The 27,268-nt window shown below is 45.9% G+C and overlaps 2 protein-coding genes across 3 annotated transcripts; one reads left to right on the forward strand and one right to left on the reverse strand.

Annotated features, from left to right (window-relative positions):
• The first annotated feature begins 55 nt into the window (after positions 1-55).
• On the forward strand, positions 56-15,390 carry LOC124051186 (metal transporter CNNM1-like). Its single transcript, XM_046374251.1, has 11 exons — positions 56-84; positions 444-3,237; positions 8,784-8,927; positions 9,041-9,181; positions 9,509-9,678; positions 10,108-10,198; positions 10,685-10,830; positions 11,403-11,676; positions 12,197-12,301; positions 13,120-13,224; positions 14,046-15,390. Exons 2-11 carry the CDS (start codon positions 1,797-1,799, stop codon positions 14,123-14,125), a joined length of 2,697 nt encoding a protein of 898 aa, XP_046230207.1. The 5' UTR covers positions 56-84; positions 444-1,796; the 3' UTR covers positions 14,126-15,390.
• A 2,957-nt stretch (positions 15,391-18,347) lies between these two features.
• LOC124051305 (aspartate aminotransferase, cytoplasmic-like) lies at positions 18,348-25,341 on the reverse strand. Of its 2 annotated transcripts, XM_046374553.1 has the most exons (10): positions 25,125-25,341; positions 23,077-23,258; positions 22,594-22,717; positions 22,284-22,396; positions 21,916-22,020; positions 21,603-21,753; positions 21,323-21,488; positions 20,521-20,663; positions 19,744-19,874; positions 18,348-18,499 (listed from the first exon to the last, which is right to left on the reverse strand). In XM_046374553.1, the coding sequence occupies exons 1-10, from the start codon at positions 25,231-25,233 to the stop codon at positions 18,413-18,415; spliced, it is 1,311 nt and encodes a 436-aa protein (XP_046230509.1). In that variant the 5' UTR covers positions 25,234-25,341; the 3' UTR covers positions 18,348-18,412. The 2 variants fall into 2 exon arrangements, with proteins under 2 accessions (XP_046230509.1, XP_046230518.1); XM_046374562.1 differs by having other exon boundaries at positions 18,348-19,874.
• Positions 25,342-27,268: the final 1,927 nt, after the last annotated feature.

A 27,268-nucleotide genomic window follows, 5' to 3' on the forward strand; every position in this document is an offset into this window, starting at 1 on the left:
CACCTGTCCCAGGACGGGCAGCAGGGCGTGCAGGCCGATCCTCCAATCCCAGTCCTGCTGTCAGCATGGAGACCAGGTCATGAGGTAACTATTAACATTCATACTGCAGCCCCAAGTGTGATTTAAAGAAAGAAAAGTTGGCCAAATACTCTAGAAGAGAGTATTAAAGTCCGATCGTGTTTTCTTCTTTTACAAAATCTTTTTTAATGTGCTGGGACTTCCGTTTTGTTTGCATCTTAACTTCAGGATCTTATTTGCTTTTGTTGTGTGTGTTTTTTGATGAGGGAATCTGAACAAAACATTTCAGTCCACGCGTGTCTTAAAGATGTTAAACCCCTTTAACATCACTGCGCAAAGGAAGTGCAGAAATGACACTGCGGGGTTCAGAAACCACACGGAGCCTTTCTCAATCAGGTATTGATAACTGATCACTTCTGTGTTAGTCATCATCCGCTGGTGGACTCGAGCTAAGAACATAAACTACAGAAGAGAAGAAAGAGACATGAAGGTCCTGCGCAGCCTCCGAAAGCCTTTACACCACCGCCACCGTGTGGAGAGACGAGGTATGGACTCTGATCGATGCAAAGTCACTTCAAGACAAAGATTTAAACACTGAGGGAGAAGAGCTGAGATCTAAAAGAGGACACGTGTACAAATGAGGACGTTTAATCACCGTTTCCTCTAACGTTTCATTGATTTGGATGTGAGTTTTCTTTTTTGGGAGGCCTGAGGGGAAGTGGGGCTCAGTTCCACAATCACAGCAGATGGCTGAAGTATTTAGTCACAAAACCGACAGTTTAGCTTACAGATCAGAAAAAAACAAACGTTTGGATTTTCCCAGTTGTGTTCAGTTAAAATCCACTGATAAACGCTGAGGGGCTTCCACTAAAGTCCACTAAACCACCACGTGTCATTAATCAGCAGCTTTCACAATAAGTCACGAGGTCAGCGGCTGTGGACGTGAATAAAGGGTTAATAAATGGCTTTTGGTCTAAATTCTGCACAGCAGTTTTTGGTCTGAGGGTCCACTGGAGGATTAACTAAGCGGACAAAGCAAGTGAGACCCCGCAGGAGGATTTTGTCCAATCAAAGCCCTGCGATCATTAGCACAGTGTACCAATACTGTCTGCTACAAGCACGAGTTGTTCATTTTACTCAAGTAAACAAAAAAAATATGAGCATCAAAATGTACTTTAAGCAACAAACATAAAGTACACATTATGCAGGATAGCAGGTTTAATATTATAATTATGGATGTATTCACGTGTTCATCACTTTAATGTCGGAGCTGCTTAAGGTGCTTTAACCACCTCATAATGTTGATCCTCCAGTTTAGCCTGCGAAGTTTCCGTCTGGGTTCAACAGTCTTAATCTGTAAAATCACATCATAATTTATTACATGGTTACATTCCGTATTATTCACCTAAGTCTGCACCGGAAGCCTACAAAATACAGAACTACTCAAGTAAAGTACAAGTACCTCAAAGCTGTACATCAGTACAGTCCTTGAGTAAAGGTTCGTATAGTTACTTTCCACCTCTGGTACTCACAGGAAATCAGCCGTAAATCAGCCGCTGGGTTCCGTGAACACATCACGGCGGTGTCGGTTCATTTTTCACGGTTGTGAGCTCGAGGCTATTATTAGAAAGTTACGTCACAGCGTAACAGCGGATCGCGCGCTCAGCAGAACATCATCGCCATCGTCACCTCCCTCCTCCTCCTCATGGACCGGAACCACGCAGCACCACGTGACCCGGGAGCCCCGGACTGAGCGAGCGTCTCACACACACCGCATCATGGCTGCGGAGGATGCGGCCGCGCGGTTCCGATCCGGAGCTGCGCTCTCCCGCGGGGCTCCGCTCTCTCCCTGCCGCCTCCTGCTGCTCTCGCTGTCCGCCTGCTCTCTGCTCCCCGCCCCGGCGCTCGGCTTGCTCGGCTTTCGGCCGGAGGAGACCGGGGCGGAGCTGTCCGTGGAGGACGGGGTGCTGAAAGCCACCGAGGGGACCCGCTTCATGCTGCGGGTTTATTACTCCACCTCCCCGCAGAGGCTGAACCGCACCGCCGGGACTCGCGCCAACAACGCCGCACCCTGGATCGCCTTCATCGAGGAGGCAGCGCCCGGCCGAGAGGGACAAGTTCACCCGAAGAGGAACATGTGCATGGACAAGAACGCCAGGACGTCCGACATCGAGGTTTTAGGTTCCTTCAAGTCCGCTTCCAGTCAGAACTCGGTGCTGGTGGAGCTGCTGGCCAAGGACCTGCGCAGGGGCGAGAAGATAAAGTACTACTCCATGTGCGCCTTCGACGGATCCAAATGGGAACACTACCGGACGAGGGATTTCTGGGTGGCCGTGGCGGAACGCTCGGCTGTCCCGGAGCTCTGGCTGCAGGTGTTGGTGTCCGTCCTGCTGCTCGGGCTGTCAGCTCTGTTCAGCGGGCTGAACCTGAGCCTGCTGGCGCTGGACCCGGTGGAGCTGCAGGTCCTCCAGAACAGCGGCACCGACAAGGAGCAGAACTACGCGCGTAAAATCGAGTCGGTGCGTCGCCACGGTAACTACGTCCTGTGCACTTTACTGCTGGGCACCGCGATCATCAACGCCTCGCTCGCCGTGTGGATGTGCCAGATCCTGGGCATGACGTGGCTCTCCACGGTCATCTGCGCCTTCGGCATCTTCTTCATCGGGGAGATCCTTCCTCACTCGGTGGCGTCGCGGCACGGCCTGGCCATCGCCTCCAAAACCATCTGGGTGACGCGGCTGCTGATGGTGCTGTCCTTCCCCATCTCGTACCCCATCAGCAAACTGCTGGACCTCATCCTCAACCAGGAGATCTCCAACTTTTACACCAGAGAGAAACTCCTGGAGATGCTGCGCGTCACCGATCCGTACCACGACCTCGTCAAAGAGGAGCTCAACATCATCCAGGGAGCGCTGGAGCTGCGCACCAAAACCGTGGAGGACGTCCTGACGCCGCTGACCGACTGCTTCATGCTGGCCTCGGACGTCGTGCTGGACTTCAACACCATGTCGGACATCATGCAGAGCGGGTACACGAGGATACCGGTGTTCGAGAACGAGCGGTCCAACATCGTGGACATCCTGTTCGTCAAGGACCTCGCGTTCGTGGACCCGGACGACTGCACCCCGCTGAAGACCATCACCCAGTTCTACAAACACCCGCTGCACTGCGTCTTCAACGACACCAAACTGGACGCCATGCTGGAGGAGTTCAAGAAAGGTGAGGAGAGTGTGTGTGTGTGAGTGTGTGAGTGAGTGTGTGTGTGAGTGTGTGCGTGTGCCAGTGCGGGATTATAACTTTTACTATTATTATTATTGTTTATACAAAACCATTCCAAGTCATCAGCTGTAGTGTTGGCATTTGGGGGGAAACGAGCCCACCTGACAGGTTACCATGGTTACCACGCCCCCCTTCAGGTGCTGACTGGCCCGTTCATCCTCATCCCGATTAACAGAAAGGAGACGTGAGAGCGTCACCTGACTTCCTGTGCGCGAGATCATTTCAACCCACCTGACGCTTTTCCAGGTGTGCTCATCAGCTGTGCTACGCGATTTTACCGCATTTCTGAAAATATTTCGGTCAGTCCTTGTTAAATAAACACACACACGTGTGATGTGGACACCTGATGCTTTTAACAAGTTAACAGAAGCGCATTATGAGCCAGAGTTTGGTGTTTTATGAACCTCTTAAAACGTGGAGCGGATCTTTAACCAGGCAGCTTCACTGAGATGGCTCACATTAACAGTCAGACCAGTCTTGGATTAATGTGAAACACATTATTCTTGATTTTATGTACACTATACAGACAAAAGTATCCAGACGCCCCTCTGTATGGGCCTGTTCCTCAGGGTTTGGGCTCGGCCCCTGACTTCCAGTGAAGGGAAATCTTAATGCTTCAGCACACCAAGACATTTTGGACAATGCTATGCTTCCAACTTTGTGGCAACAGTTTGTTGAAGGCCCTTTTCTATTCCAGCATGACTGTGCCCCAGTGCACAAAGCAAAGCTCCATAAAGACATGGTTGGATGAGTTTGGTGTGGAAGAACTTGACTGGCCCACACAGAGTCCTGACCTCAACCCCATCCAACACCTTTGGGATGAACTGGAACGGAGATTGTGAGCCAGGCCTTTTGGTCCAACATCAGTGTGTGACCTCACAAATGCTCTACTGCATGAATGGGCACAAATTCCCACAGAAACACTCCAACATGTTGTGGAAAGCCTTCACAGAAGAGTGGAAGCTGTTAGAGCTGCAAAGCTGTCTGTGTGTTTACACTGAGATGTCACTGAAGTCCCTGTTGGTGTAATGGATTGGTGTCCCAATACTTTTGTCTGTATAGTGTGTGTATGCTCAAATTGGGGAAGAAAACATGTTCATACAGTTAAAGTGTATCTGTGTCCTGTTTGGTGGCTGCATGTTGCCTCACACAGAGACAACAGCAGGATGTGAGATAAACGTTGCAGGGCCTGCAGCTTCAGCATCACGTTTTGCCACCCTCGCTGCTCCTTTAAAGCTGCTCTTTCGGTGCCGTGAACGTGTTGCTGTGCTTAGCCCCTCCCTGCATCGCAGTCAGAGGGTTAAAACCCCGAGTGCAGCTCTGCTGCAGCACGACAGTCGCTCTGAAGTCAGCTGATACTCGTGCTTTTCCTTGTAGAGTTTCAGATGGGTGGGGTGCTCACTGGCCAATCACAGGCCTCGTTCTTCATCACCGCCTTGTATGTCCAGAGAACCTGCATAGTCAGCGTTTTCTGCAGGGCTTGCGGTGAGGACAGGAAAGAGACGGAGGTATACAGAGAAGGACACCTTGACCAAAGCTGCATCTGTTTACAGGAAACAAGCGACACCTCGGCTGTTTACTGCTTAAATTTACGAGCAGCGAGTGAAAATCGACTAAATGACATATTTTCAACACAAGCCTTGCTTTCAGCTTGAGCTCTCTCTTGAAAACCCCATTGAAATGACTCTGGAAAGGTTTTTCCAGAGTCCAATTCCTCCGTCTGAGCTGCAGTGTGATCATCCAGCCCTCCAGTCCGATCTCCATCAGAAGCCAGATGCCATCAGAGCTGTGGGATGAAACAGGAATCCTGTGTCACTGTGCCACAGAGGGGCCACTCAGACCAGAGGATTACAAACACAACCTCTCCTGTCCCTCAGCCTCGTCCCTGTAGCCCCTCACCCCCTCACTCCCTCTTTTCTCTCTGTGAGAACACTTTCGGGCACCGTGGCAGACAAACAAGGGCTCCCCCACTCATTTCACTGAGACCCATGCAGCACTGGATGCTGGATGAAAAACAAAAAACAAAACAGGAGAGCTGAAATCAACCGTTACCTTCATAATCGTTTTTACACTTGATGAAATATTGAGTCTGTAAAATGGCAAAACATTGTGGAAAATGAACAAAGTCTTCAAAACGTCTGACCGACAGTCCGAGGCCCAAAAACTCTTCAGTTACTGTCCTAAATGACAAAGAAAAGCGAATTACTGACAGTTCAAAATGAGCCTCTCCGCCTCCTGTGCTGGAGCAAAGCTCACAAAGACGTCATCTGAACGTGATATGACAAATACTGTAGAAATGCTGACGCGATATGAAAGCTAACATATCCGAGGTGTAGCAGACACCTGCAGTGCCAGCTGAACCATCATTTTGCCGTGATGCAGGTCTAAACTACACGGTGAAATAAAGTCTTTTCAGATGCTGATATAACGGTGACAGTATATGCACCGTGAAAAGCTCCTCGTGCCGGCAGGAAGAGCTCAGAAGCTGCAGGAGAGCATGCAGGACGAGCGGGCTGCTGGCCTCAGGAGAATAAAATGTACCTTCGCCAGCCAATGATTTCACTGCATTTAATGACACTGCAGAGGTGTAGCCGAGAGTCAGCCGCCCTGCTGACACTACAGAGGGATTCTATGGCCTGAATGCTAAGCAGTATGTCCGGCACCAGCTAATCTGGCCAATAACAGCCCCCCTCCCCACCACGCCGTGAAGAACGGCGGCATTGGGGTGCTGTCACTGAGAACCTTTTCTCTGTTCAGACAGATGGGAGGCTGAACGGTGAGCGTTACACACACATCCTGGACCAGAGTCTCTTCAGGATGCGCCAAAACGCAGTACAAGAAGAGCATTAGCTTCAACGCTAAGGCGATAAAACTGTCACCTCCCTTCAGCTAACACCACGTTTCCGAAGAGGAAAGGCAAGCGAACAGCAGTCCTAACTTAGTGGGGAAATGTGTTCAATATGGAGATATTTTCAACATAGAAAACATAATTAATGCTCTACTGTCACCTTGATTAATGACGAGCTGCTGTAATGAAGGTGGGACTTTATTTAAGCAGATCTTCCACTGACAGAGACTGATTTTACTGCCACTTTAACACAACACAAGCTTCTATTGTCCCTCTGAGTCCTTTCCCGTCTCTCCGTCCTCGTCTCTGTACAGTCTCCCAGGAGGCCATAAAATATTCAGCGTGCTGTATTTCCACTTTGTCTCACGGCCATCTGCTCCATCTGCTTCAGTCTCATTTAATTGCACCTTTCAGCCAATCAGCTCTTATGCTTCAAACACCAGCAAACTTAGTGAAATAAAATGTCATTCACAGCATATGTAAATGCAGTTTAAAATGTAGGAGGGGAAACCTTCCCAGTGAACCGGGCCAGAAGCTTAAGATCAACTCAGAATTCTTCAGAAATCTGTTGCTTTTCCGCTCGTGTGTTTAGTTTTGGTGGCGGTGAAGCAACTGACGGGACCTTCGTGACGCTTCATCTCCTTCCCTGCTTTCATGTGCTTTTTCAGTCCAGATATTGTTGTTCGACGCCTCAGTGTTCTGTTGCAAAGCGACACCTTTTATTTCATTTGCCATAAAGTGTTAAAATTAAAGTTAATTTTAAATTGTGGTCAAGACCAGCTTATGTATGCTTTTCTCTTCCATTCAGTCGTCTCACATTTTACTACAAACAGTTTTATAGTCGATATTCTGACAGTCTGAAAACTGGTTTAATGCTGGGGCTGCCGAGAGGTCAAAGAAATACCAGACGGAAAGAAAAGAGCAAGAAAGACACTTGTGGGTTAAATCAGAGAGAAGCAGCATATAGCACATTAGCTCTCTCCCTCTTTTCAGTCTGTTCTGTATGTAAGGCTGACCTATTTAGCTGAATGCAGCGTGTGTGTGTGTGTGTGTGTGAGTGTGAGTGTGAGAGTGTGTGTGAGGTAGTGTTTGGCAGTCAGAGAGTGTAGAAGCCGAGAATCTCAGTGAGGAAGTTGATTTGGAGCCAGACGTTTGAGGATGAAGCTACAAACAACGATTCACTCTTTTCTCTGCCTGTGTGTGTGTGTGTGTGTGTGTGTGTGTGTGTGTGTGCGTGCGTGCGTGCGTGTGCAGGGAGTGCACGTATATCTCTGTAGATTTGTGCACGTGTCTGTGCACACATTTTCTGACAGTAAAGCAGTCGATTTGTAAATTATGCAATGACAGAGTGACTGATGCAACTCACAACTGCTGCCATCTGCAGTGCAGCATCTGGTTAGATACACTGGGACAAACACACACACACACACACACACACACGAGCAGAGCCAAGCTTAAACTTCTCCCATTTAGGATGCCGTCCGCCTGAGTTAAGGCTGCTTTGTTTTGGACTCTCCAGCCCCGGAAACACTCGCCCATCAGCGTGGCCGTGGACACAGCAGCAGTGCGTTGGTGTGACGGATTGTGCTTCTGTGCTCAGTTGCTGTACACGATTTGTACTGCATCCTCCCTGCTGTTTGCCCACTCAATCCAGCTGCTCCACTTACTGCACATCAGCCTGCAGAGCTCCCACTCTGTGTGAGTCATACAAACATGTGGTGGGGGGGGCGGCTTCACTCGAATCTGATCCAAACTCCACATACAAAACATAACAAGCTAATCTGACAATATGCAGCCACTGTATTATAGAGCAGCTGTATTCCAGTTGGTAAAGAAGTGCTAAAGACACGTGTACCAAGAAAACTGCTGCTGTGCTTATTATTTACTGATGTGGTTACATCGCCGATGACCCCAGGAAATCATTCAATTTGGCTGTCCAATCAGGCGTCTCAGTTTCAATTTATGTGATAAACTATTTTCCATTGCTGTACTAGAAGACTGAGATCAATAATGAAAGCAGACATGCAGATAACATAATCACGTCTGTGCGAGGGATCAGCTGATATGATCTTTTCATTTCCGATGCGGACTGCAGTAATCAATTAGACTGTAAGCGTGGCTCCGTCTGCGACTTCAACAAAGACTGAAAATGTTCTTCTTCAAGCACATCAGTCGGTCTGTCCCTAATGTGAGCCAACACGTGGACGTGTTCGTTAACTGTAGCTGCAGGAAATGTGCTCCTGGTTCTGCCTCGTCTTACCTCCTGCACATCCTGGATGGAAAAAAACTATGCACTCAAACTTATGTCTAAATCTTCTCATTTTAATTCAAATGCCCAGTGTGAAGGATTCAGGGGAGTTTAGGGGCAGGAATGGAATATAATAATCATAGTCACGTTCTCATTAGTGCGAAGGTGCCAGGTGCCATCTTGTACCTACGGTGGCCCCTAAGAGACAAACCTCACACTGGCTCTAGAGAGGGCCTTGGTTGTATTTTGAGACAAGGGCTGTCGAGCTGGTTTGGATCCTGACTGGCTGTTGAATGTTCTCGTCATGTTTACTGCTCCTGTGTGTACCTGCTGGCGGAGGCACTTTAAACATGCATTCTGGGTTAAAAGGTGGTTAATCCTGCCCTCCAGGGAAGTCCCACCTCGCCATCGTGCAGCGAGTGAACAACGAGGGTGAGGGTGACCCCTTCTATGAAGTGATGGGCATCGTCACCCTGGAGGACGTCATCGAGGAGATCATCAAGTCGGAGATCCTGGATGAGACAGACCTCTACAGTAAGCAAACACACACACACACACACACACACACACACGTAATTAGACAAACAGTTTGGGATCATTAAAACGTTGTGTGATTTAAACATTTGGTGTTGCGTCTCCCCTGTCAGCTGATAATCGTTCCAAGCGTCGTGTTTCTCACCACGAGCGGAAGCAGCAGGACTTCTCCATCTTCAAGCTGTCGGAGAACGAGATGAAAGTGAAGATTTCTCCTCAGCTTCTCCTGGCAACGCATCGTTTCCTCTCAACAGGTGACAGCCAATCAGCTCACTGCTGTGTGTGTGTGTGTGTTCTCCTATCTATTTTGTTCAGCCCCGGTTCATAAAGTGGACGAGTCTTTGGTTTAAAATTAAGATTCTGGTTGAGGATTCTGTTTAAGGGTAACATGGGATCACATGATGAGCCTGCACGACTGAAACCTCACATGAGGTGGTCCAGTACATCCTACCAGACCTGAGAAACATCCAGGCTTAGCTCAGAGAAGAAAGTCTGTATGCTGAGGGTCCATACAGGATAGAGTAAAGAGGGAATGGAGTTAAAGACATTCAGAAACAGCAACACTCTCTCCTCTCCATCAGAGGTGGAACCCTTCAAACCAGCTCATATCTCAGAGAAGATCCTGTTGAGGCTCATCAAACACCCCAGTGTGGTTCAGGAACTCAAGTTTGATGAGAAGAACAAGCGAGCACAACAGCACTTCCTGTACCAACGCAACAAGCCGGTGGACTACTTCACCCTGGTACTACAGGTACTTACCTGTATCTGATTGGTGCTTTTATCTACAAGGATTTAATGGTTCAATCTCTCCGCAACACTTTGAGTATCTCTTGATATACAGTGGCTGTAAACCCTAATGTGTCCTTGGGTGATAAGACCCCTGGGAAATTACAGAAAAATATCCTAACCGCTTAATTCTTGGAATAACAGACAGTCTTAGTCCTCATATCTTAAGAAATCATAACTTCTCCAACAAGCTAACATCACTGTTAGCTTCTCCAACAAGCTAACATCATTGTTAGCTTCTCCAACAGGCTAACAGAGATGTTAGCTTCTCAAACAGGCGAATATCAGTATTAGCTTCTCCTACAGGCTAACAGAGATGCTATTGAAAATTAGCTTCTCGTCCAAAACAGAAGCTCTTGCGGTGCTTCCATGTTTCTCTGGTGTGTTTTTTCAGGGTCGCGTCGAGGTGGAGTTTGGTAAAGAGGCCCTGAAGTTTGAGAATGGAGCTTTTTCTTACTTTGGGGTACCTGCTATCATGCCAACAGGTACAAACACACACACATCTACACCTTGTACTGGTATTCCTGTTAAGTGATAAACCTCTGCCTAACCCCCAAAACCAAACCCCTGTCTTATAATATATATTTCTATATATATGAAATACATGAAATCAGACTCTCCAGAAATGTTCAGTCACAGCATTTAAGATAAGATAAGATAAGATAAGATAAGATAAGATAATCCTTTGTTAGTCCCATAACTGGGAAATTAAATTTCTCTGAACGTCTGAAGGTATGTGAACAATTCTAAGTCTTCTCACTGCCAAACAGTTGAAAGCAGCATCCATCGAGTAAAGCGACTGAGATGAATGAACATGTTCGTTTCAACAGCCAGGCCCTTTGCATATTGAGCAGGCTGAAGCGGCTCTGGGCTCACTCGTGGTTTGCGCCTGATTGACTGGCAGCTCCCGTTCTGGTGTGCCCTTGTGAATGTGTTTGATAAAATATTCAAAGTGTCTGTTCCCCCTGCAGTCCACAGATCCCCCTCTCGCAGCAGCGGTTTGGACCGGTCCGAATCCATGCTGTACGCAGGAAGTATGGGCCAGCTGAATGGCGGGGGGAACGTTTACCTGCCGGACTACTCTGTCAGACAGCTCACACACCTGCAGATCATCAAGGTACCAACTCAGTCTTACTTGTCTTACTACTTCTTATTTATTCCTGTACTGTTTTCACCTCCACTAAAACCTTTAGACCAGAGTGTGTGGGGCTTCATGTTGGGCTTTCTTGCCTTTCATTTATTTCCTGATTTCAATATGGATTTAATTTACACAGTAAATTCCTTAAATGTGTGTTTAGGGTGAATTTTTAATAGCAAAAATAGGGACTTGGAACGTGAAATTAAAGCGGAATCTTTTTGTTTTCTGTCATCCTTTTTCTTCAACATCTGAATATCTTTGCTGTGCGTCTTGCATTTCTGTTATGTTGTGTCTTTAGCTTTACAAGGAAAACTAAAGAGGAACACGTGATTCTTCAGCTGAAATGAAAACAGAAAGATAATCAACAATCAATCAAATCAACTAACTGGAATTTCTGCTCCTTCAGCACTTTAATCACATTTACTCCAACTAAGCTTCATACCAGTTTACTCTAGCAGACTTTAATAGTTGCACAGTTACTGTTTTTTTTATCTTAGCAAAATAACTTAATTAGGACAATTTAATAATACCCATAATGCTTTGTGCTTCAGATCACCCGGAGCCACTACCAGAACGCTGTGACAGCCACCCGGATGGACAGCTCTCCTCAGACGCCTGACGCCGACGCCCGTCTCGCAGAGGGCAACACCCTGACCCCCGAGCCTCCGGTCACAGAGCACACGGCCACCTTAATGCCACAGCAGACCACCACCCTCATGCCCCCACCCAGAGAGCCGAGCAGGCCCGGCTCCGCCCGGACACGAGGACAGCAGTCCAGCGTCCCACACAGCACCTCAATGCTGAACGAGAAGAACCGCATCGTCCGTAAGTATCCGCAAAGTGACGGCGGCGAACCCAAACGAAGAGGCGCCAGAGAGGAAATGACGGTCCTGTTCACGGCCCAGACTGATGCCAATGAAAGATGATGTGAGCCATCGGAGGCAGACAAACAAAAGCTGCTCCTGCAGATGAGTTTTTCTGAATCCATTAGGACGTAATATTCAGGATGAAGAGAGTTCAGTAACCTTGAAGAGATGTTTTTAACACACCGTCTGAGGCGAGATAAACAGACTGAGAGGTGACAGGCTGAATATGAACGAGACTGAAAAAATAACTGGAAGATGTTCTGTTTCTGAGTACACAAGTGCATATCTGAGAGAAGGTTTGACTTTTAAACCTTTGGATGCTCATTTCAGCATTAGTTTTGCGAATACGCCAATGAATGAATTGAATGAATTAAAAAAATTTTTAATCAACTTGTAGTATAGTACCTGTGAATGCATGAGACGTTTACTGATGTGTGCATTTGTCTCTTTGTGTATGTGTGTGTGTGTGTGTGCTGCAGGTAGTAAGTCTGATGGCCAGAAGAGTCCCAGTGATTCAGTGTTTCTCAGGATGGATGAGATTCCTTACATCAGAGAGGACAGATCGGAGACGGACACACACACGGGTACGAACGTCCGGAAGACAAATCAGATCGACGTACATGTGATATACAGTTCTCATTCAACATCTTTTCTGCTCCCGTTTTGTCATGAATGAACAGACGCAGAATCGGGTAGTTAGCATGAGTCGCCATGTGGAAGCAAAACTCGGTTGTCACAGTCATAAATCCTCCCTCCAAAGGAAACCAAAGCTGTTCACGGTTGACAGGGTCTTTTTTTTTTCCAAGTCAAATCTTTATTGGCATCAAAGTTCCAACGACTATTTTGTTCAAAGTATAAAGCCGTCATATTTGTGCACTTGGCTATGTTTTGCTATTACTGAACTTTATTTAAATTCTGAGGCGTGTGCCATTTATTCTGTATTGAATTATGTATTATGTATTATGTATTTAAAATGTATATAAATGAATTAGTAATTAATCACACTTACCAGCTGCAACATTCAAGTGTGCACCTGAATACAATCCATAATCCTAATAATTTACAGTAATACACAGAATTCTGAAATGGAGTGTATTGCAGAATGAGTACTTTTATTTTAGGTTCTTAAACTATATTTTGATGCCAATATTTTTGTACTTTTACTAAGTAAATATCTTAATTTTTCCACTGCCTTATTGCTTCTGTTCTGAGTACTTCTTCCACCGTCGCTTATTTCGGTAAATGTTTTAAACTGCGAGAGGAAATGCATCACACAAATTCTATTGCAATCGACTTTGGCTTTCAGTTTCTCTCAGTGTGCCAAATGAGTTTACTGGGTCACTCTGGTGTTGCAGTGAGACCTGTCTGTCTGTCTCTGTCTGTCTGTCTGTCTGTCTCTCAGAAATGGCCTCCGTTCCCATAGAGTCAGACACCTCTCCGTTCATCAGCAGCCTGTCGCTGAGCGGATCAGAGGACACACTCGGCAAGAAACTCCTGCTCAAACTCAGTCAGTCTCTCTCTCTCTCTCTCTCTCTCACACACACACACACACACACTATTGTCTTTCTGCACTTGTGAGGACCCTCACCCATACCACAGTCCATACTTCCCAACCTTAACCACCACAACTGAAAGCTAAATCCTGACCTGTGAGCTCACCTAATTCTACCTTGAAACCAGGTCTTCATCTTCAGACAGCAGTTGTGCTGAGGACAGGCCACAGTACAGCCTGGTCCCCAAACCTGGTCCTCACAAAGACAGTAGTTCACTTCCATAACACACACACACACACACACACACACACACACACACACACACACACACACACACACACACACACACACAGACTCTTTTTCAGCAACTGTTTTGTGTATTTCTCTCTTTCACTGCCTGATGTTTATTCACATGCAAAAACCACACAGAAAACAACCAAACGCACACACACACACGCACACACACACGCACACACACACACAGCTTCCCTCCAGACTCTGCCTCCCACTTAAACTTATTGTTTCCAGTTTGCCCACTTTGTATTCCCATGTCGTTTCTTAAAGGACCCAACCGGCTTTTTTCGCTCAACAAATGTATACGTTACTGTTGACTGCGTGACAAAGCTTCAATTATAAGACGAGAAATTTGCATCAAACATCATGACTTCCTTAATCTTACACGTCTAATGGAACAAAAAACACAAAGTGTAATGTCTCTGTGAGTACCAACTGTTCCCTTCATCTAGTTTGATTCGGGTGAGGAAAACATGGCTGGATGTTACTGCAGCCTTAACTGCTCACTAAGTGTTCCTGTAAACATCTCCTGTCTCCTCAGGCCACAAGAAGAGGAAAAAATCCCGCGAAGGGGAGAAAACACCAGAGGACATTTCAGAACAGCCACTGGTGAAAACCTAGCAGAGTGTGTGTGTGTGTGTGTGTGTGCATGCGTGCGTGCGTGTGTGTGGATGGATGGATGGTAGAGACCTTAACGCCGCATCGCCTGACGGTTCTTCAAGTCGCTTGAAAAGACGTTGTGTTTGACGAACGTCGGCTATCAGAGTTTTATCTGAAAAACAACACACTCGACACGCCTCCGCCGCAGGGGATCATAAGGTGGACCCATCACCAGGAATGTACTACATTACTTAAACAGTAGCCTCTCATCTTCACAGGGTTTTCATGCTGATGCTCATGTAAAAACGAATGACTGTGAATATACAAGGTTTGTAGTAAAAAAAACTAGTTTTTATACTCTGTATACCCTCCCCATGTAGTCACAAGTGGAGCTAAAGGGAATAAAGGTATGCAGGAAACAAGTGGAAGACACCAAAGATGTTGCTGTTTTGTACAAACTGCTGCAGGTTGCACAGTCTCAACAGAAGTAAACTGCTTTTGATTTGAAAGGTCACTTGATTGATGCCTTTTGCCTGATAATGAGATCTACAGTCTAATACGTTGAAGCCAGTGACAGATATGAAGATGGACAAAGCGTCTCCACTTCCTCTTCCGCTGTACAAAAGTGAAGCCAAATTATCACGTATTTGAGTGATTGAATGCCTACCTGTACACCTGCCTGACCCAATCAGGAGCAGCACTCAGCTGTCAATCATGACGTTTCACCTTCTGTTTATAGCATCAGATCTAATAAATCAAAACTAATTAACAAGGGGGGAGTATGACCTGTATTGCAACCAGCCACCAGGGGGCGATCCACATATTTTGGCTTCACTTTTGGGGAGCTCTCATGTCATCCATCTTTATATACAGTCAATGGCTGAATCCTTCTTTAACGTTACATATCTCCAAACCAGGGGCGTGTCCAGACTGTTTTTGGCCCTGAGAAGGACACTGATTAAGCAGAGGTGGCTCAGTCCTGCCTCTTTCTGGGAAAATGGCTCATTATATTTAAGAATAATGAGGTTTCACTTAGGGTGGCCCATCAAATTTCAGGGGTGGCCAGTGCCACCTTAGGCCCCTCTTCTGGACACACCCCTGCTCCAAGCAAGCATTCATATCCAGACTGTATCTAGATGTCAGTTTTTAATTTTTTCTTTACTTTTGTCAAAATGTACACTGACTTACACATCTAATTCAAGTACATAACATGGCCAAAAGTTTATGGACACCATTGTGCACAAAGACAGCTCCATACTTCTGATCATGCTCTGGGTATTTACCGGGTAAACCTTGGACTGCTACTGTTGTTTTATTTTGTTTTGTTTTACTCTGCTTTTACAAACAATTCTCTCCTGGCAGTTTTTCTCCTGCAGTTCTTTTTTATTTCATTATCTGAACCTTGAATTTTGTTGATTTGAATTGCATTTTTGTACCTCGTATTTCATTTGTTTTGTTTTTTTTCATGTTTTTTATTCGGACCTCAGAAGACTCAGACTCAGACGTGGATAAAAGATGGACTTCCTGTCTGCATGCAGATTTAAGAAAGCTTGCATCAGCCTTTCATTTCAGTGCAGTTTTTATTCATCACACGACACATGACCACTGAACCTCTTTAAATAATCATCACCGGAGCTCAGCCCTTTTCATTAGATCCATTTCAATTATGAATGAATGTCATTCTCTCTGGCTTTTCTTTATCGGAGGTGAAATGAAACTGAGCTTCTGGTTGATGTGACTGTTCATGATTTCCAAAGTCAACATGTAAATATTGTAGACAGACAGATCTCTCTCTTTATTTGACCATATCAGACTTAATTTCTTTCTTTCTTTCTTTTTTATCTCCTCTGGCAACCAAAACAGAATTTGAAAGACCGTGTCCATATCACTGAAAAATTCTTCCTCCTGGCAGGTGTGGATTTTAATGTGAATTTCACGGTTACTTGATGGAGTTGAAGTGTTTATATTTTGGATACAAATTAAGCCTTAATGTTGTAGTATGGAGGACCACAAGTGTCACAAAATAATAACAAAATAATAATAGAGTTAGGGTGAATTTCATTAATTACTATATCTATAAATAAATGCTAGATTGTGACGATATTCTCCAAAATGATTTTAGAACTTTTAAAAACAGTTTACAAACTAAAGATGAACCGGCAAACAAAATGTGTTTACAAAAACAAGATAAAACTTAAGTAAGTAAAATTACAATAACTGTAAATTTAGAAATACATTAATGAATTACTAGAAATAATGGAATTTCAAAATGTTTAAACCATGAACAAGATTATGTAATTTTAAAAAAAAAAAAAAAAACTTCACCAGCTGATTTCACAAATTTATCACACACGTGTAATGAGGGGGAAGAAATCAGTGTGATTTTGCTTTTGGTTTGACTGATGTCTGAATTCCATTTCACTGCTTTGATTCCAGCATCCTGGCACTGTGGACGCTGGTTGTCATGACTTACTGGGACACGCTTCAAGTTAAAACGTCTGATGTGGAAAAAGCTCAGTAGACTGACTGAGTTGACTGATGATTTGTCGCATCCTCACCTGAATGTATTTAGATTCTTTCTGTTTGTAGCATCTGTTATGGCCAAATTAATCTATTCTAGAGGCATATTTTTAGAAATAATGTGATCTTATTGTCTGTTATCTTATCAGAGTCCCTATTAGACAAAATCAGATTTTGTCCACATAGTGTTAAGGGGACAAGCTGGACAGGCGTGTCTCCATCTGGCTACATTTGCAGGATTGTTTTGTGCCACTGCAGCACAGAGGAGGAGGAGGAGGAGGAGGAGGAAGAGGAGGACGAAATGCACATAAAGCTTTCAGGCCTGGTTGATACTGAACACCAGTCAAAATACATCACTTTTAACTCCTACCTGAACTTAACTGCTGTCTTGCTTGTAAAATTTGGGTCACTTGTATTAAAGAGCCGCACTTGTTTCACGTTGCGGGTGGGTTTTCCATCGTATGGAGGAAAAGTCTGGAGAACAGAGAAACAGGGTGCAATTTTTAAAAAGAAAAACAACAACCACCAAATTTTAAGATCCTGACTGTTTGTTACTGGCCTCTCGCAGTACTGTTGGCTGGGGATGGTGGGAAAAGAAGGAGGGGTGCTTTCTAACTGCGCTCATTGGCTAATGTAAGGTGGAGCAGGATGGGAGGGGCAATACATCAAACCTGCTGAGTCACTTTGCTGCATTGGAGCAGCGGCCACAGCCAATCAGCATCTTCCTGTGAGGTAAAAGACGGACGGTGATTCTGCTGCAGGATGTTGGTGATTAGATTGTAAGCTTCCTGCTGCAGATCCATCCGGTCCTCAGTCTTCAGGACGGGTCTCAGATCAGTTTCACTGGTCACTGCAGTGAGCCTGGATAAAGACACTCGGATTGTTTTCAGCTCTGTTTGGCTGGCTGGTAAAGACATAACGGAGCTTTGGGGAAGAATATGACAAAGTGATAAAACTAAAAACTCTTTGATGGTATTTTGCATCAAAATATACTGAACATAAAGCTCCACGACATCCTGGATTTCAGTCTCTGCTCTTCATTTCACATTTAAGTACAACTGCTGTCTATATTTATTTACTTGAGAAGTATACTTAATTACAGCATTACAACTATTTGTACTTTACTTGTGTACTTCTTTTTTTGTTTTACTTTTACATTACAATTAAATGTTTACATATTAATACATCAATAATCTATTGACAGACGGTGATATGAAACACTATGAAAGGGACTTAACTGCATGATGAGTACTTTTACTTTCGACACCTGAAGTATATTTTCCTGACAGTACATCTGTACTCTTACTTAAAGGCACGATGAAACATGACCTTTACTTATAATGGAGCATTGCTACTTAAGGTTTCCTCCAGACATGTTGTAAGACTTGTTAAAAAGGGAGCAGCTTCATGGAGGAACTATTTTCTTTCAGTATCACGGTGCTACAGCTCAATGCTCATCTGCGAGTGGCACAAGCAACTCCTCCATGACCAGATGAAGGTTTGGATTTTCAGTCCTTCAGAACCAGCTGGTTTGGCTCAGAGAGCCTCAGATGAGGTCTGGAAATCAGAGAACAGAAACTGGGAGACGGACTGAGACAAGCTCAGAATTATGGACAAAATGAATGTCCAAAGTCGTCTTTTCAGGGCTTTTTGTTTCCTTTAGACACAAAGATATTTTAGAAAGTGATCAGGAAGGGGAAAAAAGAGGCAGGAAGCAAAGATCTGGTTCCTGTGATTTGTTGATTTGTTTATTTCAGCATGAACACACACACACACAGCTGTGTGCCATCACAAACGACACCACAAGACGGGAGTGCAGTTCAGTGGCTGCCAAGCGTCGGGCTCTGAGGTCTGATCTGCAACAGAATGAGGACACTGCAGGGTGGAGACAAAGAAACAACAGGCGGAGAGGAGGCGCTTCAGTTCACTCTAACTGAACAGTGTGATCTTCTGTGCAGCTGCACAGGTCTGACAAGGCAAAATCTACAGCGTCAGGCATCTGAAGTGACTCCCGACCCGCTCACGGGACAGAGACGATAACCGTCGCGGTCATAATGACCTTCTGTAGACGTCAGAAATGTCTCGGCTTTCAGTCGTCCTTCAGCAGCACATCCAAGATTAAAATTCTTTCTGGGGCTCGACCGTCGATGGCCGAAGCACATGTGGAGTAACAACCTTGAAATTTAGAATATCAAGGAACGGAAGTACAGTTTACTCAGGCACAATGCAACTTTGAGGTACTTGTACTTTACTTAAATATGCCAAGTTTCTGCTACTTCTTCCTACTACCACTTCACTACATTTTGGAGGCACATGCTGTTTGTTTTCCTCCACTACTTTTATCTGGTAACTTTAATTAGTCAGATTTTATTTACTTATTTTTATTTTATATTAATACAACACATAAATCTACTGTTATGAAGTCATTTTTAAGTGAATTTATGTTATCTGCACTTGGTACTCGTGGATGTGCGTGGATATCCTCCATGTTTTGTGCGTCCTTCCTGTTTTTTGTTGTGCTGTACATGCTGAAAGGGATCACTGGAAAACAAAACGCGTTAAATACGATAAAAACAAACTCTGATTACAGTAATCGGCTCTGGTAATCGGTCTCTGCCTAATGTCTTTTTATCAACAGTCTCTTGTTCCTTGCTCCAAATCTGATGGCTGAAAAAGGTTCAGTGCTTATGCAGGAAATATCAGGAGCTCTAAGAGCGATTACATCTATTTACATTAACGGTATTTTGTTCAACACTACAGAAACACCAGAATGAAATGCTATAACTCACTGAAGAACGGATATCATTTAAAATCGTGAATTTTGGGACCTGAACCGCTTTGAGTTGCACAAACACCTTTGAACTCGCACACGTGTGGTTTGAAGCTCTGCTGCATTCAAGTGTCTTCCTAAAATCATTGCACCTCCCAGAGGTTTGTTTATACCTTCGTGTGGGAACAGAAAGTGGTTCAACTGCCAAATCCCTGCTGCAGTTCAACCAATCAGACATTAGGGATAAGCAGAGGAGGGAGTGGGGGGTTCGAGGGCTCACGCGTGACGATACTTCCTGTGGAGCACAGGAGGCGGGGAGTTGGGCGGACAGACGCAGGCTTTACTGGACCTTGGTGACGGCCTCGTGGATGGACTGGGCGACGTAGTCGATGTTCTTGGTGGTCAGACCGCACATGTTGATGCGACCGCTGGCCATCAGGTACACGTGCTTCTCTTTGATCATGTACTCCACCTGTTTGGCTGCGAGACACACGAGGACAAAGTGACGATGACTCAGCCGAGGAGAACAACTTCACGTTTTTCTTACAAAACCAGCGACGCTCACTCATTTAGCTTTTTCTGGAAACTACAGCCCCGAATCCAGCAGGTGCTGCGTGTAAATCTGAGGGCGGTGCTGAGCTTCCACCCGAGAGACAACGGACGTGTAAACGTGTAGAGCAGAAAATAAAATAAAAACAGAAGGTGGTGATGGTTTATGATGCATATTCATGACATGCATCCCCAGCTCTGCAGTTTTAGTCTGAAATGAATCTTGAGTCAAACTACAATCTGCAAACTTTCCCTCCAACCAGCGATGAAGCACTTCAGGCTGCTTCACAGGAATTTTCAATGCTGATATCAGGACTTATCAGGACGAGGCTAACAGAAGCACAGACGTCACTGTGTTCCCACATCCCAAAATTTTGTTTTGGTGAGAACAAAGTTAAGGTAAGTAAAAAAACAACTTCTGTTTGACCATTTAACACGGTCCAAGTAACACATTCACAGCTCAGTTTGCACATCTTACTGCCTCTAACCAAACCAAACAACCAGCAATCATGTCTTTATCTGACATGGATGTACCTCTGTGTGTGTGTGTGTGTGTGTGTGTGTGCTGGCCACTCACGGTTCAGGCCGGTGAAGCTGAACATGCCGATTTGCTGGGTGATGTGGTCCCAGGTCCCCGGGGTGCCCAGGGCCTGCAGCTTGGCCTTCAGCTGATCCCTCATCAACAGGATGCGATCGGCCATGGTCTTCACGTTACCCTTCCTGCAGACGAGGGGGAGACGGGGGAGAGAGACGAGTGAGACAAGAAAAGACAAAAACACAACAGGAGTGTGTGAAGCTGATAAAGAGGACAAGTTACGATCTTTTCTGTCGGTGTGTTACGGCTTATTTCTGCATGAAAAACAGCTGCAAAGTTACAAAAGCCAAACAGCAAACCTAACCAGGCTTTGCTTTAACTGTAACTCACTGATCTCGCTGAGTAAAGCCTTCACCTGCTGCCATCTGAGCACGCCCAGACCCAGCCGTTTAACTTTGTGACAGGAACGTCGCCATGACGACCGGTTAACTGTTGACTTGTGTGTTTGTACTTCAGTCCTGGACTGCTCAGTAACTTTACGAGCGTGTGTGAACTTAATCACAGACTGCGTGATCGGTGAGGGCAGGTGGACGGACAGACGGAAACCTGCTGTCTGTGACCCGACTTCACACCTGGAAGCTGTGACGTGTTGTGTATTTTTTTAACTGTTAGCCTGTTGCGTTGAGCCATCAGCTCAGTGTGGGAACACGGGGGGCGACCGCCGTCACTGTGCGAACGTTAAGGCTCACGTGAAGCCACCTAAACACGCGAGTCGCAGGCCAAAGGCGCAGACGTCAGCCGATGCGAACGGGTTAACGACCAGCAGCTCGGCGCCTCGTGTTACCATTCAGTGAAGAGCTCGGGGCTGTTGAGGGTCTTGCTGACGATGCGGGCTCCCTGAGACGGCGGGTTGGACCAAGTCGTCCTGACGATCTTCTCCATCTGGGACAGGATGCGGGTCAGGTTCTCGTTGTCCTGGGCAACCACAGTCAGGTTGCCGACTCTCTCGTCTGATAACAAAGGAAAGAGGGACTGCGTTACAGCATACGAAGGGCATAGGTCACGTTTCTGCTTTTATTTTACTTATTCACTTCTTTCTGCGAGTCTTCGTCATGTGTACTCACTGTAAAGGCCGAAGTTCTTGGAGAAGGACTGAGCCACAAACAGCTCAAAGCCCTCGGACACAAAGTAGCGGAGGGCCCAGGCGTCTTTCTCCAAACTGCCAGAGGCGAAGCCCTGATACGCCGAGTCAAAGAACACAAAGAGCTTCCTCCTCTACAGAGGAAAAGATACAATTTAAAAGAAAAACACCAAATACAGATACAAGATACAAGATAGGTTTATTTGTCACACACGGTACAATGTGCAGTGAAATTCTTTATGTCCCTGCTAATAACACAAAGAAGAAGAAGAAGAAGAAATCTGATCTGGCAGTACCTTCATGACCTCGGCGATCTGCTTCCACTCCTCCTGGCTCGGGTCGGTGCCGGTGGGGTTGTGTGCGCAGGCGTGGAGGACGAAGATGGAGCATTCTGGAGCTTTCTGCGGAGGAAGGAAGAGTCAGGTTGAGTAAAACATCCAGAGAGAACTCATGAGTCCAGACTACATTTCATGTTTCAGCGCCATCGTCGAAGAACGACATTCAGGAGGGAACCTGAACGTTTTTAAGCTGAAGCCTTCATACTGGAGCTGCAGCTTAAATAAAGCCTTCAAATATCCACATTTTTTCCTTTTTGATCCAGGATCGATCCAACCCAACAACCCAACAGCCTGAATTAAACCCAAATTTCCGCACGCCTCCTCACCTCCAGGTCATCCAGGAGCCCGGCGAGGTCCAGGCCCCTTTTAGCAGCATCCCAGTAGTGGTAGGGACGGATGTCTTTGAAGCCAGCGTCAGCAAACACACTATTGTGGTTCTCTGGTACGAGGAAGAAGAAGAAGAAGAAGAACAGACAGCAGATTTTTAAAACCACAAATCAGCTTCTGCGATCCACTTCATCATGAAAACAGAGTCAACAATCAAACTTTCTCAGTCTTTGTGTGGAAAAATGGAAGATGAAGGCAGCTGGCAGGTGGTTCATGCAGCGCCGAGTGGCCTTCCAGCCGCTTACTGACCCCAGGTGGGCGCCGAGACGTAGACGGGCGTCGCCGTATTGTTGACGCCGTTGTACCAACGCCGCAGGAACTCAGCCCCGATCCTCAACGCGCCCGTCCCACCCAGACACTGAACCCCTCCCACCTGAGAGAGAAGACAGGAAACAGGATGGAACACAAATGACAGGAACAAAGAGATCTGATCAGAATATCAGTTATCGACCTGCTTCCAAGTCAAAAACCGGTCAACTGGACAACAGTCCCTTAGGCAGGGTCATTTTAGACCCAGTAGTAAAAATATGAGTCTACAAAAGAAGCTAAAAGCCAAGTTTTAAAGGAAGACATGAAGGGGAAAACGCACTGCAGTCAGACGAAAAGACAAACAAAACTGACATTCATCCTCTCATCAGACTCTGGCTGGGAGGGTAAACGAGCACGTCGACGGCCTCACACGAGCAAAACGCCGCCCAGCCTGTGTGTGAGCGTTTGAGGTGTGCGTCTCACCCTGTTGTCCTTGATGGCGGGGCTGTCGTCTCCCAGGGCCAACTTGGACGAGGCGGAGCGGAACTCGGGCAGGCCGAGGATGGGCAGGTACTCATGGTTCAGACTGTCGTCCTCCACGATCAGCCGCTCCACCTTCTTCACCACCGGCAGCACCCAGGGCTGGCAGTCATCGGTACGGTAGGCTGGAGGGGACACAAAACAACAACAACAACAAGCGCTTCGTCAGAAAGCAATAAAGACTTCCGGCTTGAACACCAGCGGTGGGAAAAACGCAAAAAGTCAAGAGTTCAGCCTGAACAAAACCTGTTAAACGTTTGTGGTGTTCTGCAAAACTACAGCACAAACAAAGTGTTTCAACTCATCCAGACGTGATTCTGACTTTCTGCTTGGGGTTTATTCTCAGGTACTTACACAGCATGTGATGTCACACACTCTCTGGAGGTCACTCTGATCAGACGGGCTGAACTAAGTGCGTGCATTCGTGTTGTACATTTGACTCTTTAAGAACTCGGGCTCTCTCATACTGTATGGGGGCCTGTGCAGAGCTGGATCAAATGTCAGGCCTTCACCACAGGCGTACAGTCGCATTTAAAAAGGTCAAACGTGTGCTCTGTGTTGATGAGCCAAAAGCGTAAAGCGTTGAGGCTCGTGGTGCCGAGTGTGACATGCGATCAGCAAAAAGACCTTTTGACTGAGTCTTCTGTGCCTCCAAAAAAACACCAGCACAACTCACTTCCCACAGAGTGTAGCATGTTAAGAAAGCGCAGTAACAGGCTGAGTGCTGTTCACTGATTGGCCGGCTTCCTTTCAGCACCACGGCAGAGCATGTGCTGTCCCTCATGTATTCCGTTAAACGGAAACCGTAAGGTGAAGGCTGGTGGCCACGTTACGCCACTGAGTGCTTCAGGGCAGTTTTTCCTGCACTGTTGGTTATTTCCAGATCAAACTGGTTTGGTGCACACAAGTATGTTTTGGCAAGGAGGTGCAAGATGGGGGCTGAAGTCCGAGTCCATGTTGCATCATGAGATATTGAAATAACCCTACTCCACAAAGGGTAGTTAGGTCCAGTTGATGTTACCAGCTACAAAATGTCAAGGATGACACGACATTAAATTCCAAAACGTATTTTTAACTCTTGTTGAACAGGAAGCTGAGACACAGCTGTCCAAGTTTAAGGGACATCAATCTACCAATGGCAGAAAAACAACTAAATTATCATAATTATGGCAGCAAAAATAATAAATATGTACACTTTCAGGCTGCCAGGAATGTAGGATCTGGCCTTATTTGTTTAACTGTTTGTTATTATCTATTGTTTAATTCTGGAAGGCTGACTCATTCCAAATCCTGACGTTGTATTATTGACTTGAGGTTGTACAGTTGTAAGAAATCCGACACTAACAACTGTTCCTCAGGTAACACGCAAAGGTATTCACTAAGGGCGATGTAATGCCAGCCTAAAACGCTATGCAACAAGTGCCCAAATCATCTGACAGCAGCAAAACTACAAAGATTACATTCCCAAGGTACCAGAAGGCGAAGAAGTAACGAGAACAGCAAGTGCAAAGCTTTATGTTCCCGCTTGTGTTTAAAATTTCAAGATGACATGATGCGTTCAAGGACGCTGGGGAGATAGGGAAAAGCAGCCGCCTGCTGCACAGCACGACAAACAGGCTCCGGTCTCTTAAAACTGAGAGGGGCTTTTATTCTGAATGGTGAAGTCACCCCATAAGCTTCCCTAAAGAGCCGTGACTTCCAGCATCAGGGATGTAGCGGCAGTAATGTTAGCATTTAACTGTACACAGGGGAGCTGAGAGGAGGTGCCAGCTGTGATCGGAAGCTAGTTTGTGCTACAGCTAGTTAGCTTCCCCGCTAGCTTGCAGCTAAGGTCAAACCAAAGAGCTGCTAATATTTAATAGCATGATAACAAGCTGGATAGCTGAACGAGGCTAGCAAGCACAGCCGGAAGCAGCAGCCTCTATCGGGCTGACTCACTGCCAACAAGCTAACTTAGCTTAAGCATTAGCCGAGCAGCGACCCTCTCTTACCTCCAACTCCCAGATTCACCTTCTGCGGGTGGCTGTCCTCCCTGAAATCAGCAGTCAGTTTGAAGACTGCTACCGGAAGAGCCTGCGGGACATCGCTGAAGACGGACATGGCTGAGAGCGAGGCAGATGATCCCGGTGCAGGAGGAGTGAACGGGGAGAGGGTGCTTCCAATGACGGGCGGAGAGACACAAACACCGGGCCGGGTTCACCTTCAGAGCTACAAGTTCAGGACAGATAGAAATACGCGTCAGTCAGGCAGCCAATAGCAAGGCGCGTAAGACTCACGTAGCCCGGAAATAGCCAATGAGAGCATGCTCAAATAAATATTACACTATTTCCATATTTATATTGTTTAATTTATTGATTCAGTGCGCATAGTCAGGTTTGATCATTGTTTGCACCTTATAAATCATTTTCATTGTGCTTACAAAGAAACCTGCCACGTTGCACCAACAACAGCACGTTTACAAAGTGTAAGACGTCAGTGTTCCTAAAAGGCACGTGGATGGGAGCACACACGCTGTGAGGGCTGTCATGGCAGACAGCGTTACAGCCCAGCGTGCTTTCCATAAACACGGCTGATAAGCAGTGAGTGCTTCAGATAAGATGAGTGTGTTATCACAACCTCCACAGTGGAATATTGATGAGTATCTGACTGCGTCTACCTGCAGGAGCCGCGACCTGCCACGAGAGGTCAGTGTGACCCAGGAGAGGAAGCGGACCCCGTGCAGGTTTAAACACACGTCATCACCATCACTTTCAAGAAGCCAAACTCTCACCCTGCGTCAGGGTTTGAGGTTGTGGCTCCTAAACTATGTAATTCTGCAAGACCTTAGATCGGACAAGAGTTTAGATTTGTATTTCTGTTTTCCATTGCTTTCGTTTGCTTTTATTTTTGTGGAGCACCTTTTGACTTTTCTTTTTCACCGACTCACATACTTTAGTGAATGACGAACATATCAAAACATTTGACATTTAAATAATTAGCCCATCCACCGACTGCTACTTTTAATTTGAAAGGGCGTAGGTTTACATCATTATACTGCAGTCCCCACCACACGTTAAAAACAATTATGTAGAATGAAAGAAGAAAAAGATCTAAATCACAGTTACATTTATTTTCTCCCAGTTCAATGCCCATTTTTCCGTCATCTGTCCCATTACTTCCTGGCAATGGACACCCACTGCGTAGTTCCAGTCAAACTGTCTGCTCACCAATTAGGCAGACTTCTCAGCACTGGAAGTCAACTGAAAACCGAGTTAGTGTAGTCCTGCAGTGTCTCATCTTCACCACAGGATGGCGACAGCAGCACAGAAGCTGCAGCAGCCTGCGTGGCCTATCTGAGTTTCCTCTGTGGGCCTTCAGAGATCATCTCATATCACAGGGTTCAGCTCAGCCCAGTTAGTGAGCAACTTTTCCGTTGCGCTGGAACCTTACGACTGTTCCAGCTTTTAGTTATAAAAATATAAATTAATGGTCTTAGGTGACCATGATTTAAGGTGGATCAAAGCCTCTGAGACGAAGGCCAGAAGCTCGCTGGGCGTATTATATTATATTATATTATATTATATTATATTATATTATATTATATTATATTATATTATATTATATTATATTATTATAGAATTCTTATTCTTGATGTATTAATGTTTAAGCAGCGTTTTCGTGTTGAAGCTGGTCGGGGTGGAGCTAACTTTGAAAATCTAACATATGGTTGACTGATTGAAACTGCAACAACGAATCGTGATTTTAAACCTTTTATCGGCCAATGTTTCGGATGAAAAACGTAAAGACTTTTATCTGATGCGTCACTCAGCGCTTGCAGTGACTGTGGCTGCCAAATTGACGCAGGCGCACAAGGCACTCGGCTGCCTGAGCATCGCAGCACTCAGCAGGCGGTCGATGCTTCCCCTCCAACGCTCTTCTGTTAGGAAGCTTTGTTCACACATCCAGGTGTGTTTGTCTCTTCTCCTCTTCCTCCCCTTCCCTCCTCTTCCTCCCCCTCCTCCCCCTCCTCCCCCCTGTGTTTGATCTGAAGTGTTTGATGAATAGCCTCAGCTTCACTTCTGGCTCCACTTCCAGCCCTCCTGCAGCTAAAGTAGCGTGTTTTTGTGTCAGCGAAGTGTGACCCTCTGACTCTCTC

The sequence above is a fragment of the Scatophagus argus genome, chromosome 2 (assembly GCF_020382885.2).
Source record: "Scatophagus argus isolate fScaArg1 chromosome 2, fScaArg1.pri, whole genome shotgun sequence".
Taxonomy (NCBI): Eukaryota; Metazoa; Chordata; class Actinopteri; family Scatophagidae; genus Scatophagus; species Scatophagus argus.

Excerpts from the sequence above, each read along its gene's own strand:
- LOC124051186 (XM_046374251.1), top strand. The coding sequence starts at position 1,797 with ATGGCTGCGGAGGATGCGGCCGCGCGGTTCCGATCCGGAGCTGCGCTC. Across the intron at positions 9,679-10,107 it reads ACTTCACCCTGGTACTACAG|GGTCGCGTCGAGGTGGAGTT; the intron begins GTACTTACCTGT and ends GTGTTTTTTCAG. Across the intron at positions 10,831-11,402 it reads CACACCTGCAGATCATCAAG|ATCACCCGGAGCCACTACCA; the intron begins GTACCAACTCAG and ends TTTGTGCTTCAG.
- LOC124051305 (XM_046374553.1), bottom strand. The coding sequence starts at position 25,233 with ATGTCCGTCTTCAGCGATGTCCCGCAGGCTCTTCCGGTAGCAGTCTTC. Across the intron at positions 22,021-22,283 it reads GGCTCCTGGATGACCTGGAG|AAAGCTCCAGAATGCTCCAT; the intron begins GTGAGGAGGCGT and ends CTTCCTCCGCAG. Across the intron at positions 19,875-20,520 it reads CAGCTTCACCGGCCTGAACC|CCAAACAGGTGGAGTACATG; the intron begins GTGAGTGGCCAG and ends TGTGTCTCGCAG.